The following is a 12,819-nucleotide window of genomic DNA, read 5'->3' as shown; positions in this document are numbered from 1 at the left end:
CCCGCATGACGGGAAAATGCCTCTATGGCAACATGATGGGAACATAAGCTAAAGAAAGGAAAGTGAAAAAATTGAATTGCTACATTACATTTTTGTTTACTACTAATAGTGTATATTTTGTTAATTAGTGCATTATAGTACCTATATGATTGATCGAATAATAATAATTATTATTATTACTATTATTGTCATCCTCATTAAAAACCTCAACTGAACAGTAATGCAGTGGGTTTACAACATCATAATATATAAATACACGTTAATAAAATATATTTCTGTGTAACTATTTTGGCTTGGGCAAAAGTTACTGTATGTTAGAGGCCAATCACTTCTTGCTGAGTAGAAGCAACATCATATTTCAGACTGTCCCTTGATATCCCAAACAGCACTAAAGGAGTAAAGTTATCAGTTTCATTAAAAAAAGGAATTTATTACATATGATATCAACCTCTTAAAAAGTGGTTTGAATATACTTTCAATGCATCAGCTTTGCATGCATGCTATATTAATCTTAGCATATTAGTCTGCATAGAAATCTTTCCTCTTAATAAGCTTGAGTCAGTTATACCTGGTGAGGGCAGAATCTTACAAGATGCCAGGTTACCTACCTATATAAAAGACCCTAGTGTGAACCTGCAGTCAGCTGGAAACCAGCGTAAAGTCCAAATGCTCATTCATATGAACAATATGTTATCTGTCTTGTGAGGAAACTCATCTACAACAGAACTCAATCTGATGGGCTGCTTGAACCCATTTCCATTTGAGATTGGAACCCAGAGCAAAAAAAGCTCAACAAGCACTGCAATGTCTGGCACTTCTCTGCCCAATTTACCAACATGATGAAAACAATGAATATTCTAAGCAGCTCTTGTACAAGGGAGATAGAGAAGATTATTAGGAGCTACATGAGGAGGCAGGAACACTGGTACACTTTTATAGAGGAATATACTGTTCCTTACATTTTATAGTTTTTTGCATTGCAGAATAAAAAAATAGTGCACATCTTCTCTGCTTCTTCTCTACATTTATAAGATAAGGATCTGTCAGAGATGAGTAAATAAATAGCACAAACTATTGCGACTTCCATTTGGAATGTCATTCTGCCATGTCCTGTCAACCAACCAGGCACCATAAGTGCTCAAAGCAAAGCTTCCATTCAATCTTATGCTAATATTGCATTAATACAACCTTTCTCTGTACAGTAAGTTACCTAGTAGTCTAAGTTACATAACAAAGTATGACAAATTAACTGCCCAATGTACTAAAATAAGCTTTCATTTATATGTTCCCAAAAATATATTGGGGTCTTGGAGTGGTCAGATTTTATAGAACGGTGATTTCAATAGATGACGGAATTTCCATTCCAACTATTGCACCTGTTTTAAGACTACAATTAAAAAAGACAGGCCCACACCCAAGGGTGCTCATTAGTGGACTCAGTATACACCTGTAGTGTGTCCTGAAAGCTGCAGGGCCAGTCTGTGTAGTGGGAGGAGTCAGCAACCTACTCTATGCACCGGCCCCTTCGGTGGCTATGGAAGGGGCCCTAAGAAGTTACTGTACCAGGGCCCAAATTTCTCTTGGTGGCCCTGGCTGGGGTTGCAAGCATTTATTTGGCTTACACACATCACTGGAATTAGAATCATTTAATTTTGTGTAACCTCTTCAGACCCGTACAAGCGAGGTCCTACAGGTTTTAAGGGTCTCTGTGGACAAATCCTCAGACTATAACAATAAATGGCAAAAGTTCACACTAATGCAAACTTGGTATTTCATCTTGCCAAGTCAGCTTACTCATTTGTTTTGGAAACGGCATGTCAAACCAATGTCTTGTTTGCCCTCTTCCTCGTTCATTATGACCTCAGACCAGCTTTCCCTCCTTCCTTACGGTATTTAGGAGAGTCATATATAGCCTGCATCCAGCTTTTCTTCAAGACAATGTAGTGTTTGCAGTGCTCAATAGTACTATAGCCAGACACTCAGTACAGCCCTTAGTGCCATTGCAGTCATGAATTTGTAAGATTTAAATATTTTTATAAATTAGTAAATAGATAACAACATTTTTACTTTATATACTTATACTTCATAATAAACTGAAGGATAACTCTATATATAACACCTTAAAGGATGTTGTCCACTTTTGGACAACCCTTTCTTTAGCTAGCCTTCCCCTACTTACAGCTTGAAATGCTCCTGAGGGTTGGTCGGCAATGCTTCTCTCACCGCTAGAAGAATAGGTCCATCTGAACATAACTCTATGGGAGCACTTCAGCCAAGTGCTTCAATGCACTTGTTTTAATGATTCAGCTTGCTGCTCTCTGTTGGAAAGGAACACCCCTTCGGGTGAAGGTTAGCTGAAGAAGATATTGCACAGATTAGACAACTCTTTAATGAACTCTCTTGCAGAGAGCATCTAATTCCTTCCTGTATTATTCAATTATTGGTGTTATGGGAAAGCCCAGGGCATTTAGAGGGTAAATCTCACCTTATCATTTCACCCACAAATCATGCCATATGGTTACACATTGAATATAACTTTTTGTATAAAGTCTATATGGCGAACATAATATATGTTCTATGCTATGAAAAGTCTGCAGATCACACTGTCCTGCAAAGAGAAGTCAGGACAGCTGCTTGTGCAGTGTTAGAAATCCCAGGTACCTGTAAACTCTGCATTGCTTATAGGTGTGTTTTGCAAATGGTTGGCAGTAACTACAGCTCTTGAAAATTGGTCCATATATAATCAGTAAAAAAAATGGACTTTTTAAGCAGGTTTTACCTATAGTAGAACATGTCCATACAGTTGCTTATTTAGAGGTTGATGCATTTAGTCGATGAAGCAATTCTCTCCCCACACAGCTCCTCCACAAACTAAAGTTTCATGTACCTGATGTTGGGAAGATTTACAGTGGGCTGCTGGGGCTGGACCATACATAGATGGGCCTCAAAGCAAACTTTGGGTATGGACCTAGCATTGCCGTTCTCACCTCCCAGACCATGGGCTCTGCTCTCAATAATGTAGAGCTGAGGACCTCTTTTGAGGATGTGTAATCCGGTGTCTGCACCACTCAAAAGAAGCATCATCTATGCTCTTTTGAGAGCAGAGTGGGGCCCCTGGGGGAAGGGGGAGAATGGGCCTCAGAAAGTCGACCCCTTACCCAGAACACCCCCTGCACCTCCTATAGTTGTGGCCCTGGTGGCCATAAGCCTGCTCAGCTCCTTATCCGTGACATCCCTGTCTCAAGACTCAATGAGCCGCTACCAAGCTTTCTTCAGGCACACCACCAGCTCTCTGTTCTTCCTTCATGCCAGCCCACTTATCTGCTCCCCTAGATAGGTAGATTCAACACAGTTGTAAGGCTTCCAATTAGAGTCACTGTGTTGGATGTCTCCCGCAACTGAAAAGAGCTGAGGAGCGCCAGAGATAAAGGTCCTGGCTACATGAGTACAGAAATTCTGCTAAATTGAGCAAATGTTGGGTTTCCCAGGGGAGAGATTCACGCCAAGCACTATCATTGGTAAAGTAAGTTATTAAATTATTTTTTGAGGTGGAGGCCCAAGTTAAGAAACAAGAGTTTATTTGACTAGATGGTGGGATGTCTTCCACAGCAATATGGCTATATCCAATGAGCAGCATATATTTTCAGTAAATATAGTTGTCCTGACATTGAAAACCTGTACAGTTATCTTTTATTACAACATTTATTTTACAAATGTAGTTCCTGTTTAATAGTTAATACCTAAGTCATTGTGCAGAATTGACTTCACCCTTCATGCAGACTTGATGGGAGCAAAGAAAAGCTTACAACCATAATTTCTGTTCCAAACTCAGACAGTGTGGTAGGAAACTGCTGAAATTGGATGTCCTTAGATCTGAGATTCTATCTCTGCAGCCATTGATTCAATCTGCTATTTATACTACTCTCTTATCTCTTATATTATATCTTATCTCTCTAGATTGTCCAGAATACTTTCCAATTCTCTGCATGCTTCCATCAGCCTAAAGATTGCCAGAGCAGGTCATTCTGAAGTTGCCTGTGCTATGGCACTTAATAAAATAGGTATAAAACTAGTGTGATATAAAATGCCAAGTACTTGCTAACTTCTTGAAAAATATAAATTATAATATTGCTGTGTTTCCCTCCCCTTTGGTGGTATGCATAGCTGAAGCATAATGTGGATTGGCGGAAGGTGGGTTGGTAAAGTTGACTAGTTAAGATCAGGGTTTCTGAGTCATCTCTATATGTTGATATATGTAAACATGTCTATATGTAAAACAGGAAGAGACTGCTGGAGGGAAGAGACGGCGGAGATCAGTGGTTAAAAGAGAGAAAGTTATATGAACATAAACTCACCAAAACAGGATAACCACAGCAAGTAACAGGAAAGGGGCAGTGCTAGCTCCATACCCAGGGAAAGGATAAGTAGGTAGGAGGGCAGGACTTCCGGGTACAGTGGGAAGGGAAGTTAGCAAAGCAACATATATGGGAGAGAGGAGGGGCAGAAATTTAGGAGTGTCTCAGACAGTACCTAAAGCAAGGGTGAGAGAGACCTGAGCTCAACACACGTGTAGCCCGTCACCTGTGCAGCTCGCCCAATATCCCGAAACCAGCGATCTGCAAAGAAAAAAACGCAACTTGAAAAAAACAAGCCCAGTTCCATTTGTTATAAGCGAAATTGGCAACTATGGCGTTGACAGCTTTTTCTCCTGCTGGAGGCATTCCGCTGCTACACACTTAGCAACATCTCGTGGCACACGGCACACCGGTTGCGGAACACTGGTCTAAAGAATCAGTGCATTGTAGGGCTCTTACACAACCTTATGACCATGATGCAGTCATATAGTGCTCTTTACAAATAATAATAATTGCATAGGCAAGTTTTTCCCAGTCTGAGATGTGGAGAGCTATAGTAAAACAAGTTGCATGTATGAACTTGGTTAAATATATAAATGTGTTTGACACCACAATTGTCACTGCCCCCCACAAGATGAGCACATCTCCTGAAGTATCATGAGCTGCTGTGGATAATCTGAAGATCTTATTGGTGACAGGTTGTTCTACCATCAAAATTGCCTTTTATTTGTAATGTGCCCACAATTTTGTAGTACCAGACAAAATACAAACCAAACAGAAAAGTAGAACAAGACCATACAAGTTTAGAGAGGGTGTATGTATGATCTTACAATATAGCAGGAGAGGGCAGTGCTGAGACAATAGGAGCTAGCAGGACTCGGAGTACAGATTGTGACTGCAGCTGGTCCTGTGCCCAAAGAGGGCAGTGTCAGATGGGAGAAGGAAAAACCTTTAGTGATGAGTGCAATGTCGAGAGAAAGATGGAAGATTGAGAGGAGGTCTGCTCAGGCATGTTAGGAAGACCCATAACTGTGGAGCAGCACAGGAGAAGTCTTGGAGGCGGGAATGAGAGGTGGATGTCAGAGCAAAGACTAGATGCAGGTCTAGGCAGATCTAAAAGGGGAAGAGGGAGAGTATCTTGTGATAAGATCAAAGCTGTATTCCCTCTCACTTCAATACTGGGGACATATGAACATGCAAGAGATGGAGATTCATAAGAAAAAGGTGCTGTAACACTAGTAAAATGCACTTTAAAAATAACATAATAACATGAATAATAACAAATGGTGGAATTCCTCATAAATCCTGATTTTGTTGTTATTGGAGAAAAACAACTCAAACAAAAGAATGTATCACATAAGACGTCAAGAGTTATAAGCTACACAACCTCTGTTGCCTAGCTTTTTTTCCTTTCTATATCTTTATTACATATAGTGTAGCAACTAACCCTTAGTGTACTGGGAAATTATATTTTCTTGTTGCAACTTTAACATACAAAAGGCATAATCTCTGCAATAACAATATGCTGTACCACAGATGTTTACATTTTACTGTAGTAGAATAAATCATATTTATCAAATTATACTACTCTCATGGAAGAAATACATAAATAACAGGAGATTCAATCCAGGGGACTTCTGAATAAGGGATTTGATTATACTTTGGAAAATTGCTAGTTTTTTGTGTTTTACATATTCAGTATACGCCATACATAAAATAATCTATATTGCAATATCCAAAGTCTGTTCCAAGCGACTGCTTCCCAGGCTTGCTCTGAAGTGGGCGAAGGACAGCTCTGATCTAAATGACCACACCAGGCAGCCAATGAGAGTACAGCAGATGTTCCTTCTCATTAATGTTCTTTTTACCTTACGCTGTACAAGAGTGACAGTAACAGCTTCAAGGGAAAGGCAAGAAAGCACCCTCAATGTATAATATGCTTCAATAGCTGTTGGGTAACATGTTTCTGTACAATTAGTCTTTAGGGCGATTTACAGACCATTTTCCTGCTGCAAGTTTTCAAAGCTCATGGAAGTAATGTCAATTGCTCTGCCACAAAATGGATATAAGTGAAGAGGCTTTTCTGTCTTTGCTTCCAATAACATACCTATACCGTGTTCTCTCCCTAATACCCTTCATCAGCCTAAACCCCAACCTAACCTCCCGCAGGAAACCCTAAACCCTGTTTTGCAGCAATGTCTGACTGTCCCTTTGAAGTAAACCCTAAGCCATACTTGCCTACTTTCGGCAAGTGTAGTCTGGGAGTGACTAGAGGGCAAGGTGCAGCCAAATGCATCATTTTAGCCCCGCCCCTGTTTTGTTGCAGGGGCGGGGCCAAAATGACGCGAATCGCGTCATTTAGGCTAGGCAGTTGCAGGATGTGGGAGACTTGCCTGCTCTCCCAGGAGTCCGTGAGACCGACCCAAATTTCGGGAGTCTCCCGGATATTCCGGGACAGTTGGCAAGTATTCCTCAACCTCTTCCTCAAAGCCTACCAACCATCTACTTAACCCCCATCTCCTCCCTTTAGCTCGTCCTCCCTTCTCTCCTCTTGCCTGAACTGGCTTCTCTTGTGCCTGGTCTGTTTACCCTCCCTTAGGATGTAAGCTCGTATGAGCAGGGCCCCCTCCCCTCCTGTTTCCATACCTGTTCTTCCGCTCTGTCTTTACTGCATATGACTGGCCGGAGTTTCTGAAGTATTGGTACATTTTGTTCATTGTTCTGTATGGTTTCACCCTGTATAGTCTACTGTTAGTACTGTGTGCGGCGCTGCGGAAACCTTGTGGCGCCTAACAAATAAATGATAATAATAATAATAATAATAATATGCCCTAACCCTTTCCCTGCTCTTAACCAAATTGGTCCCACTTAGTGGCTACACCCAGATGCACCGCACAGAATATACAATGGTAACTGGGGGAGTACAAAGGGTTAGGAGCAGCAGGCAGGATATGAGCATGTAAAGTGAGAGACAGAGGGGTGTCTGTAATCTTAGCAAGCTGCAAACCAATAAATATTCTCCAATAGTTGCTACGAAAACAAAGAGCTATTTAATGTATGTATTTCTACTTTACTTCCAAACCTTGACAAATTCTAACTCTTTCACTTTAACTGCTGGTCTGTCTGGATCTGTTTGCTGTTTATTACTACACTGTGGTATATTTAATTAAGTTTGGTTTCTGTGGGATTTTTATCTGCATTATTTATGTTTTTAAACAGTACATATAAGAAATAAGTGACACTTCTCTGTTAGATTGTAACTTTAAACTATTGCAGTTGTTTGTTGTCAGCAGCTATTAAGATCACATTGTAATGAAGAAAATATTGTATCTCTACAGCTACCAAAAATCCAGATGGAGATTGGACGCATGATTTCAAGGATGCCTGAGAATTAAGATGTTAAGCTACCTATAAATGAACTGTTATTAAACGCCTGCCAGACTTCTAACGACAGAACAGAGGTTTGTTTGGATTTCGTGTTACCTGGGAAACCTCAGAATTATAGGCTGCTTGCACAGCAAGTTTCCTGAAAATAGGACCAAAGCATGAGATAGGTGAAGTGACACTAAGTTCATCTGAGATCCAGAGCCAGATCTTTACATCTGAAAACCTGTAGCAGGGCTCATTAAACATCTAAGGAATCTGCTTGTTTGGCAAAACTCCATTTCAAATAGAGTCTCACATTGCTCTTGTTATTTCTAGGTAAGGTTATTGACATAACCTTCTCACAAATTCACTGATTCCCCAAAGACTGAGAAGAGCACTGTCATGGAGGAATATGACTTCAGTGTTAAACAATTGCAACCGAACGTCATATCGGTGCGTCTCTATAAGCGAAAAGTGGGCGGGCTGGGCTTTCTTGTTAAGCAAAGAAGGAACAACCCTCCTGTGATCATTTCTGATTTAATACGTGGTGGGGCAGCAGAACAAAGTGGTCTAGTGCAGGTAGGTGACATTATATTAGCAGTAAATGATAGGCCACTTGTAGATGCCAGCTATGAAACTGCCCTGGCAATACTACGCAGTGTTGCCTCAGAGACATTTGTGGTGCTCATCCTTAGAGGCCCTGAGGGTTTCACAACACATCTGGAGACCACCTTTACCGGCGATGGAACACCCAAGACTATTAGAGTCACCAGACCTCTGTGCCCCAAGTCCAAGTCAAGTGACTTGTCAAGTCAGAGTCTGTACAGCAAAGAACAACAAAATATGGTGGACAGTGCCACAAGTTCTGCTGGCTCTTCGTGGCAGGAAGTCCACCAGCTTCTTCACTTAAATGGGCTTGATGGAGTCAAAGGAGATGACATCAGCATAAGTCCTTGCCTTAATGGGGGAGCAGAAAGCAATGATATCCTGAAAGAGATTGAACCTGTAGTAAACCTGCTACAGAATGCCCAGAAGGAGGTCAATGGAGATGGCCATCTAGTAGAAAAGCGGGATGCCGAGGTTCAAGTAGAAAGGTAAGACATCTATTAAATAACCTGTGCCAGGTCTGTTACTCATCCCCTGGTGTTAAGTAACATGTATAAGTACGCATTAACTACCACTAACTATCATTCATTGGATGTCATTATATGTATATAGCACAAGAAACTGAAGAATCTGACATAAAACCTGTGAAAAGCAATCAGTTTTTGATTTGACAGCATTTCCTCAAGAGCACGTTAAAAGTCAGAGTGGGTTTGAGTTATTATTATATCATTCTGGATGGAATTCCTTATCCCCCAGCACACGCTCTCCCCATCAACTACGTGAGATCGGATGAGAGATTTCATTCTTAGTTGGGGATGTGTTGGTGGTGATGTCTTTATAGAGTGAAAATCTCCTGGTTCACACTTTAAGGATGAGAATGTTTATTAGTTTTCTCTTAATTTAAAAGTGACTGAGTATGTATTTTATTGAACACTTGACTGTAATCTCTGGTTAACTCTTTCCAGGCTCAAATAACAAACCAAGCAAAGCACTATCGTTAATGGCTACGGCTACCTTTATCTAAATTGTATTGTAAAGGACATGTCTGCACAGATCTTATGCCATTTTGGTTATCTCTTCTTTAACTTTTTTAACCTTTACCCTTCAGTTATCTTCAATGATAGTTCTGTTCTGCATGATAACTCTGCTATTACATTATTTGTATTAGTTTAGCATCAAAATATTAAAAAATATAGTCATTGTATTCAATGCTTTATTCACCTTAAAGGCAACCTGAGCGCATGCATATTACGTTCCAGAAATAATAAAGAAATGAGCGTTGGAAACAGTAGCATGTACATGTGATTTGCATGTTCACTAACAAATAACTTTACATACTAAAGATATGCTTACATCAATATACATCTCTAGTGGCATATGCTCACAATATTGCATTTCCCAAAACTGGAAATATGGAAATATATATATATATATATATATATATATATATATATATATGTGTGTGTGTATATATATATATATATATATATAGATAGATATAGATATGTATATATATATATATATATATGTATATCAATTTGAATTTTATTCTGATTCACGTTTATATGCTTGTTATATATTTCACAAGTGAAATGAATATATGAAAAATATCCTGGAAAATATATTCCTATATTTGGTGAGTAGGAATGTCACCTCTATCACTTGACTCATTATGAATGTGTTCCATGATGAAAGCATAACTGTTAGTGAAGGTAAAATATATCTGGATATGGGGAGCAACTCATACAAGTGACTTTCATTGTTTTAAATAATAAGAAATTATGTAAACTTCCGCTCAGAGATCCATGACTGTATAAAAGCACTTAGCCTGCAGTCTTGTATTATTTTATGGCCCAGAAACTACTTAGTGGGCTATAATTTCCTTATAATTTACAGTAAGATTTACATTATTTCCATAAAGTAGAAATAGTACATTTATCATACATAACTCAGCAAAACCAAGAACATCCAAATATGGGCATCAACTAACAAATTTTGTCCACCCAACAGACAATCCTAAAGATTTTGGTGTATGTTGCCGATCTTGCACACATATCATTATTATTATCCTTTCTTTATATCAATCATATTACTCAACACTGTACAGAGGATATGTAGTCATTTACATCAGTCCCTGGCACATTGGAACTTATTTAAAATCTAAATTCCTTACCACAAACAAACACAGACCAGGGGGTAACTGTATCAAGCTGAGAGTTTTCCGGCGGGTTTTAAAAGTGGAGATGTTGCCTATAGCAACCAATCAGTTTCTAGCTATCATTTTGTAGACTGCACTAAAGAAATGATAGCTAGAATCTGATTGGCTTTTCAAACCCGTCAGAAAACTCTCAGCTTGATACATTTACCCCTAGAAACCAATTATCCTACCTGTATGATGAAATCCACACAAATATGTGAAGAATATACAACTCCACACAGTTAGGGCTCTGGTCGGAATCAAACTCATGAACCCAGCGCTGTGCAGCAATGCTACCCACTGTGCCACTGTGCTTCGCACATACAGGTGGTTTTTACAGTGAATGATGGAACATAGACTGAAAGAATAGTACAAGATCTGTTAGTATTCCATCCTGCATTCTCCCTGTGTTCTGCTTTGTTCGACACTAGGTGAATAGAATAAAGCACAGACATGCATCCAATGAGCGGAAACTGCCTGTGTTATCATCATCATCATTTATTTATTTATTTATTTTTTTATTTATCTATATAGCGCCACTAATTCCGCAGCCCTGTACAGAGAACTCACTCACATCAGTAGAGCTTACAGTCTAAATTCCCTAACACACACACACACACACACACACACACACACACACACACACACACACACACACACACAGACTAGGGTCAGTATCAAAGCACAATGATGGCTTATTTAGGCCACTTTCTCACACCATTTTGCATTCGGAATGTAACATGAGAAGAGAGCTCTAAAAATAATGTAGGATCAGGAATCATGCCAGAATACACATCCTGTTCACACAACAAGCCCCACAAACCATGGTCCAACCAAAACGCAGGATTTCCCAGCAGTTTCGTCCGCCTCCTGGTATACTGCTGTCTGTGTATTCAGAAGATATACACTTTGTTTATGACTTGTTTCAAGTACAATATGATGAGAGAAAATGCTGAACTGAATCGACCAATAACTATAGGCTTGAAAACCAAAGCTGCCTTGCCAGTCCTTTCTGATTCTGACCAAATATAGGGTGATTTTTCTGCCCACAACAGTTATGTTTCCAATTTAACTCTACACTGTAGATTCTGTATCAGATTATCTTATTTCTGTATAAATGTTAAAATGAATGGATGGACGGGATCAGCAATGATGAGACAATTAGGGTTCAGTTTAGTTATACTTTAAAATTCCTCAAAGATTAAAGAAAGGAATACAGATATTTGACAATAAGCATGTTGTGCTCAATGATAATACCTAAACTGATTACATTAATGCCAACACATTCTTTCTGCACTCCTTTTGCCTTCCTACTGCAGGGACAATTAGTTGGTTTGTGCACTGTAACAGCATAAAGAAGACCTCAGATTACAAATGTATTGTGCAAAGTTTAAAGTCTGCAACTGGTTTTGACACAGTCAGGATTAAAATTAAGTCAATACCAGCAGTGCCTAAGTAAGACAGTCTGCAGGTGACGCACAGTCCACTAGTCCACTCCATCATTACAATAATTCAGATGTTTGCAAGATAAAATGACTAAAGTAAAAAAGAAAAATGTAGAAATCACATAAGATGATTATATCGGTGGAAGTCAGTTTCACGATACCGACACCCCGACACAGATTATATACCATAATATGAAAAAATTATATTTGATTTTACAATTTGTAAACCATATTTTAAATAATATATTACTAATCCAATTCATTTTAAGTAAATTGAGGTTGTCCCCCATCAAGGATCTTTAGTATTTTTTTTAATCCTTTCACTTTTAACTTTGGTGTGTTTATCCTAAGTCTGCATTGTACGCAGGCTTCCACGAGGTTAGCGGTCTTTAACCAGTTAAATTATACTTGACCTATGTGTGAAACATATATGTATGAGTTAATCTATTGGCTAAATTAATTGCTCTCTTAGAAGTAAATTTAGGATTTGGACCTTTAATCCTTCAACAAGTTGCAATTATTTGATTAAATTTATTTAGTTGCTGTTGAATATTTTGTAATAAATGTTGATCTGTTTCTGTATAGTTTCTTTTATTTTAATCCAAATATCGATGGGCTTACCCTCCCTCTCTTGTAATGACTGTTGACAAGTCCGGGTAATTAATGTAAGTGGGTATTTTCTATGTTGAATCTATTAATCATTTCTTGAGCGTAATTCTCCTTTCCGTTTGGTTCAGTGCACATGAGCAATCTTCACCTTCTGGGAGAGTTGCTGTGTATAGCATACCTAATGGCTACAGGCTCTTATTGAAAATTTGAAGGCCACTTAAGGCCACTTGAACAAACCTAT

At 39.0% G+C, this 12,819-nt stretch overlaps 1 protein-coding gene across 5 annotated transcripts in view; it reads left to right on the top strand.

Moving 5' to 3' along the window:
* Positions 1-12,819, top strand: part of NOS1 (nitric oxide synthase 1) — a 136,186-nt gene that overhangs the window by 66,402 nt on the left and 56,965 nt on the right. For all 5 annotated transcript variants that reach the window (XM_075178521.1, XM_075178518.1, XM_075178523.1 and 2 more), the window contains exon 2: positions 7,694-8,815. In XM_075178521.1, coding sequence (XP_075034622.1) covers positions 8,124-8,815 — 692 coding nt within the window. In that variant the 5' untranslated portion in view covers positions 7,694-8,123. The remainder of the gene's footprint in view (positions 1-7,693; positions 8,816-12,819) is intronic.

Source organism: Mixophyes fleayi, chromosome 1 (assembly GCF_038048845.1).
Source record: "Mixophyes fleayi isolate aMixFle1 chromosome 1, aMixFle1.hap1, whole genome shotgun sequence".
NCBI lineage: Eukaryota > Metazoa > Chordata > Amphibia > Anura > Limnodynastidae > Mixophyes > Mixophyes fleayi.
Note: the sequence above shows the minus strand (reverse complement) of the source record. Positions and strands in the feature narration are given on the sequence as shown.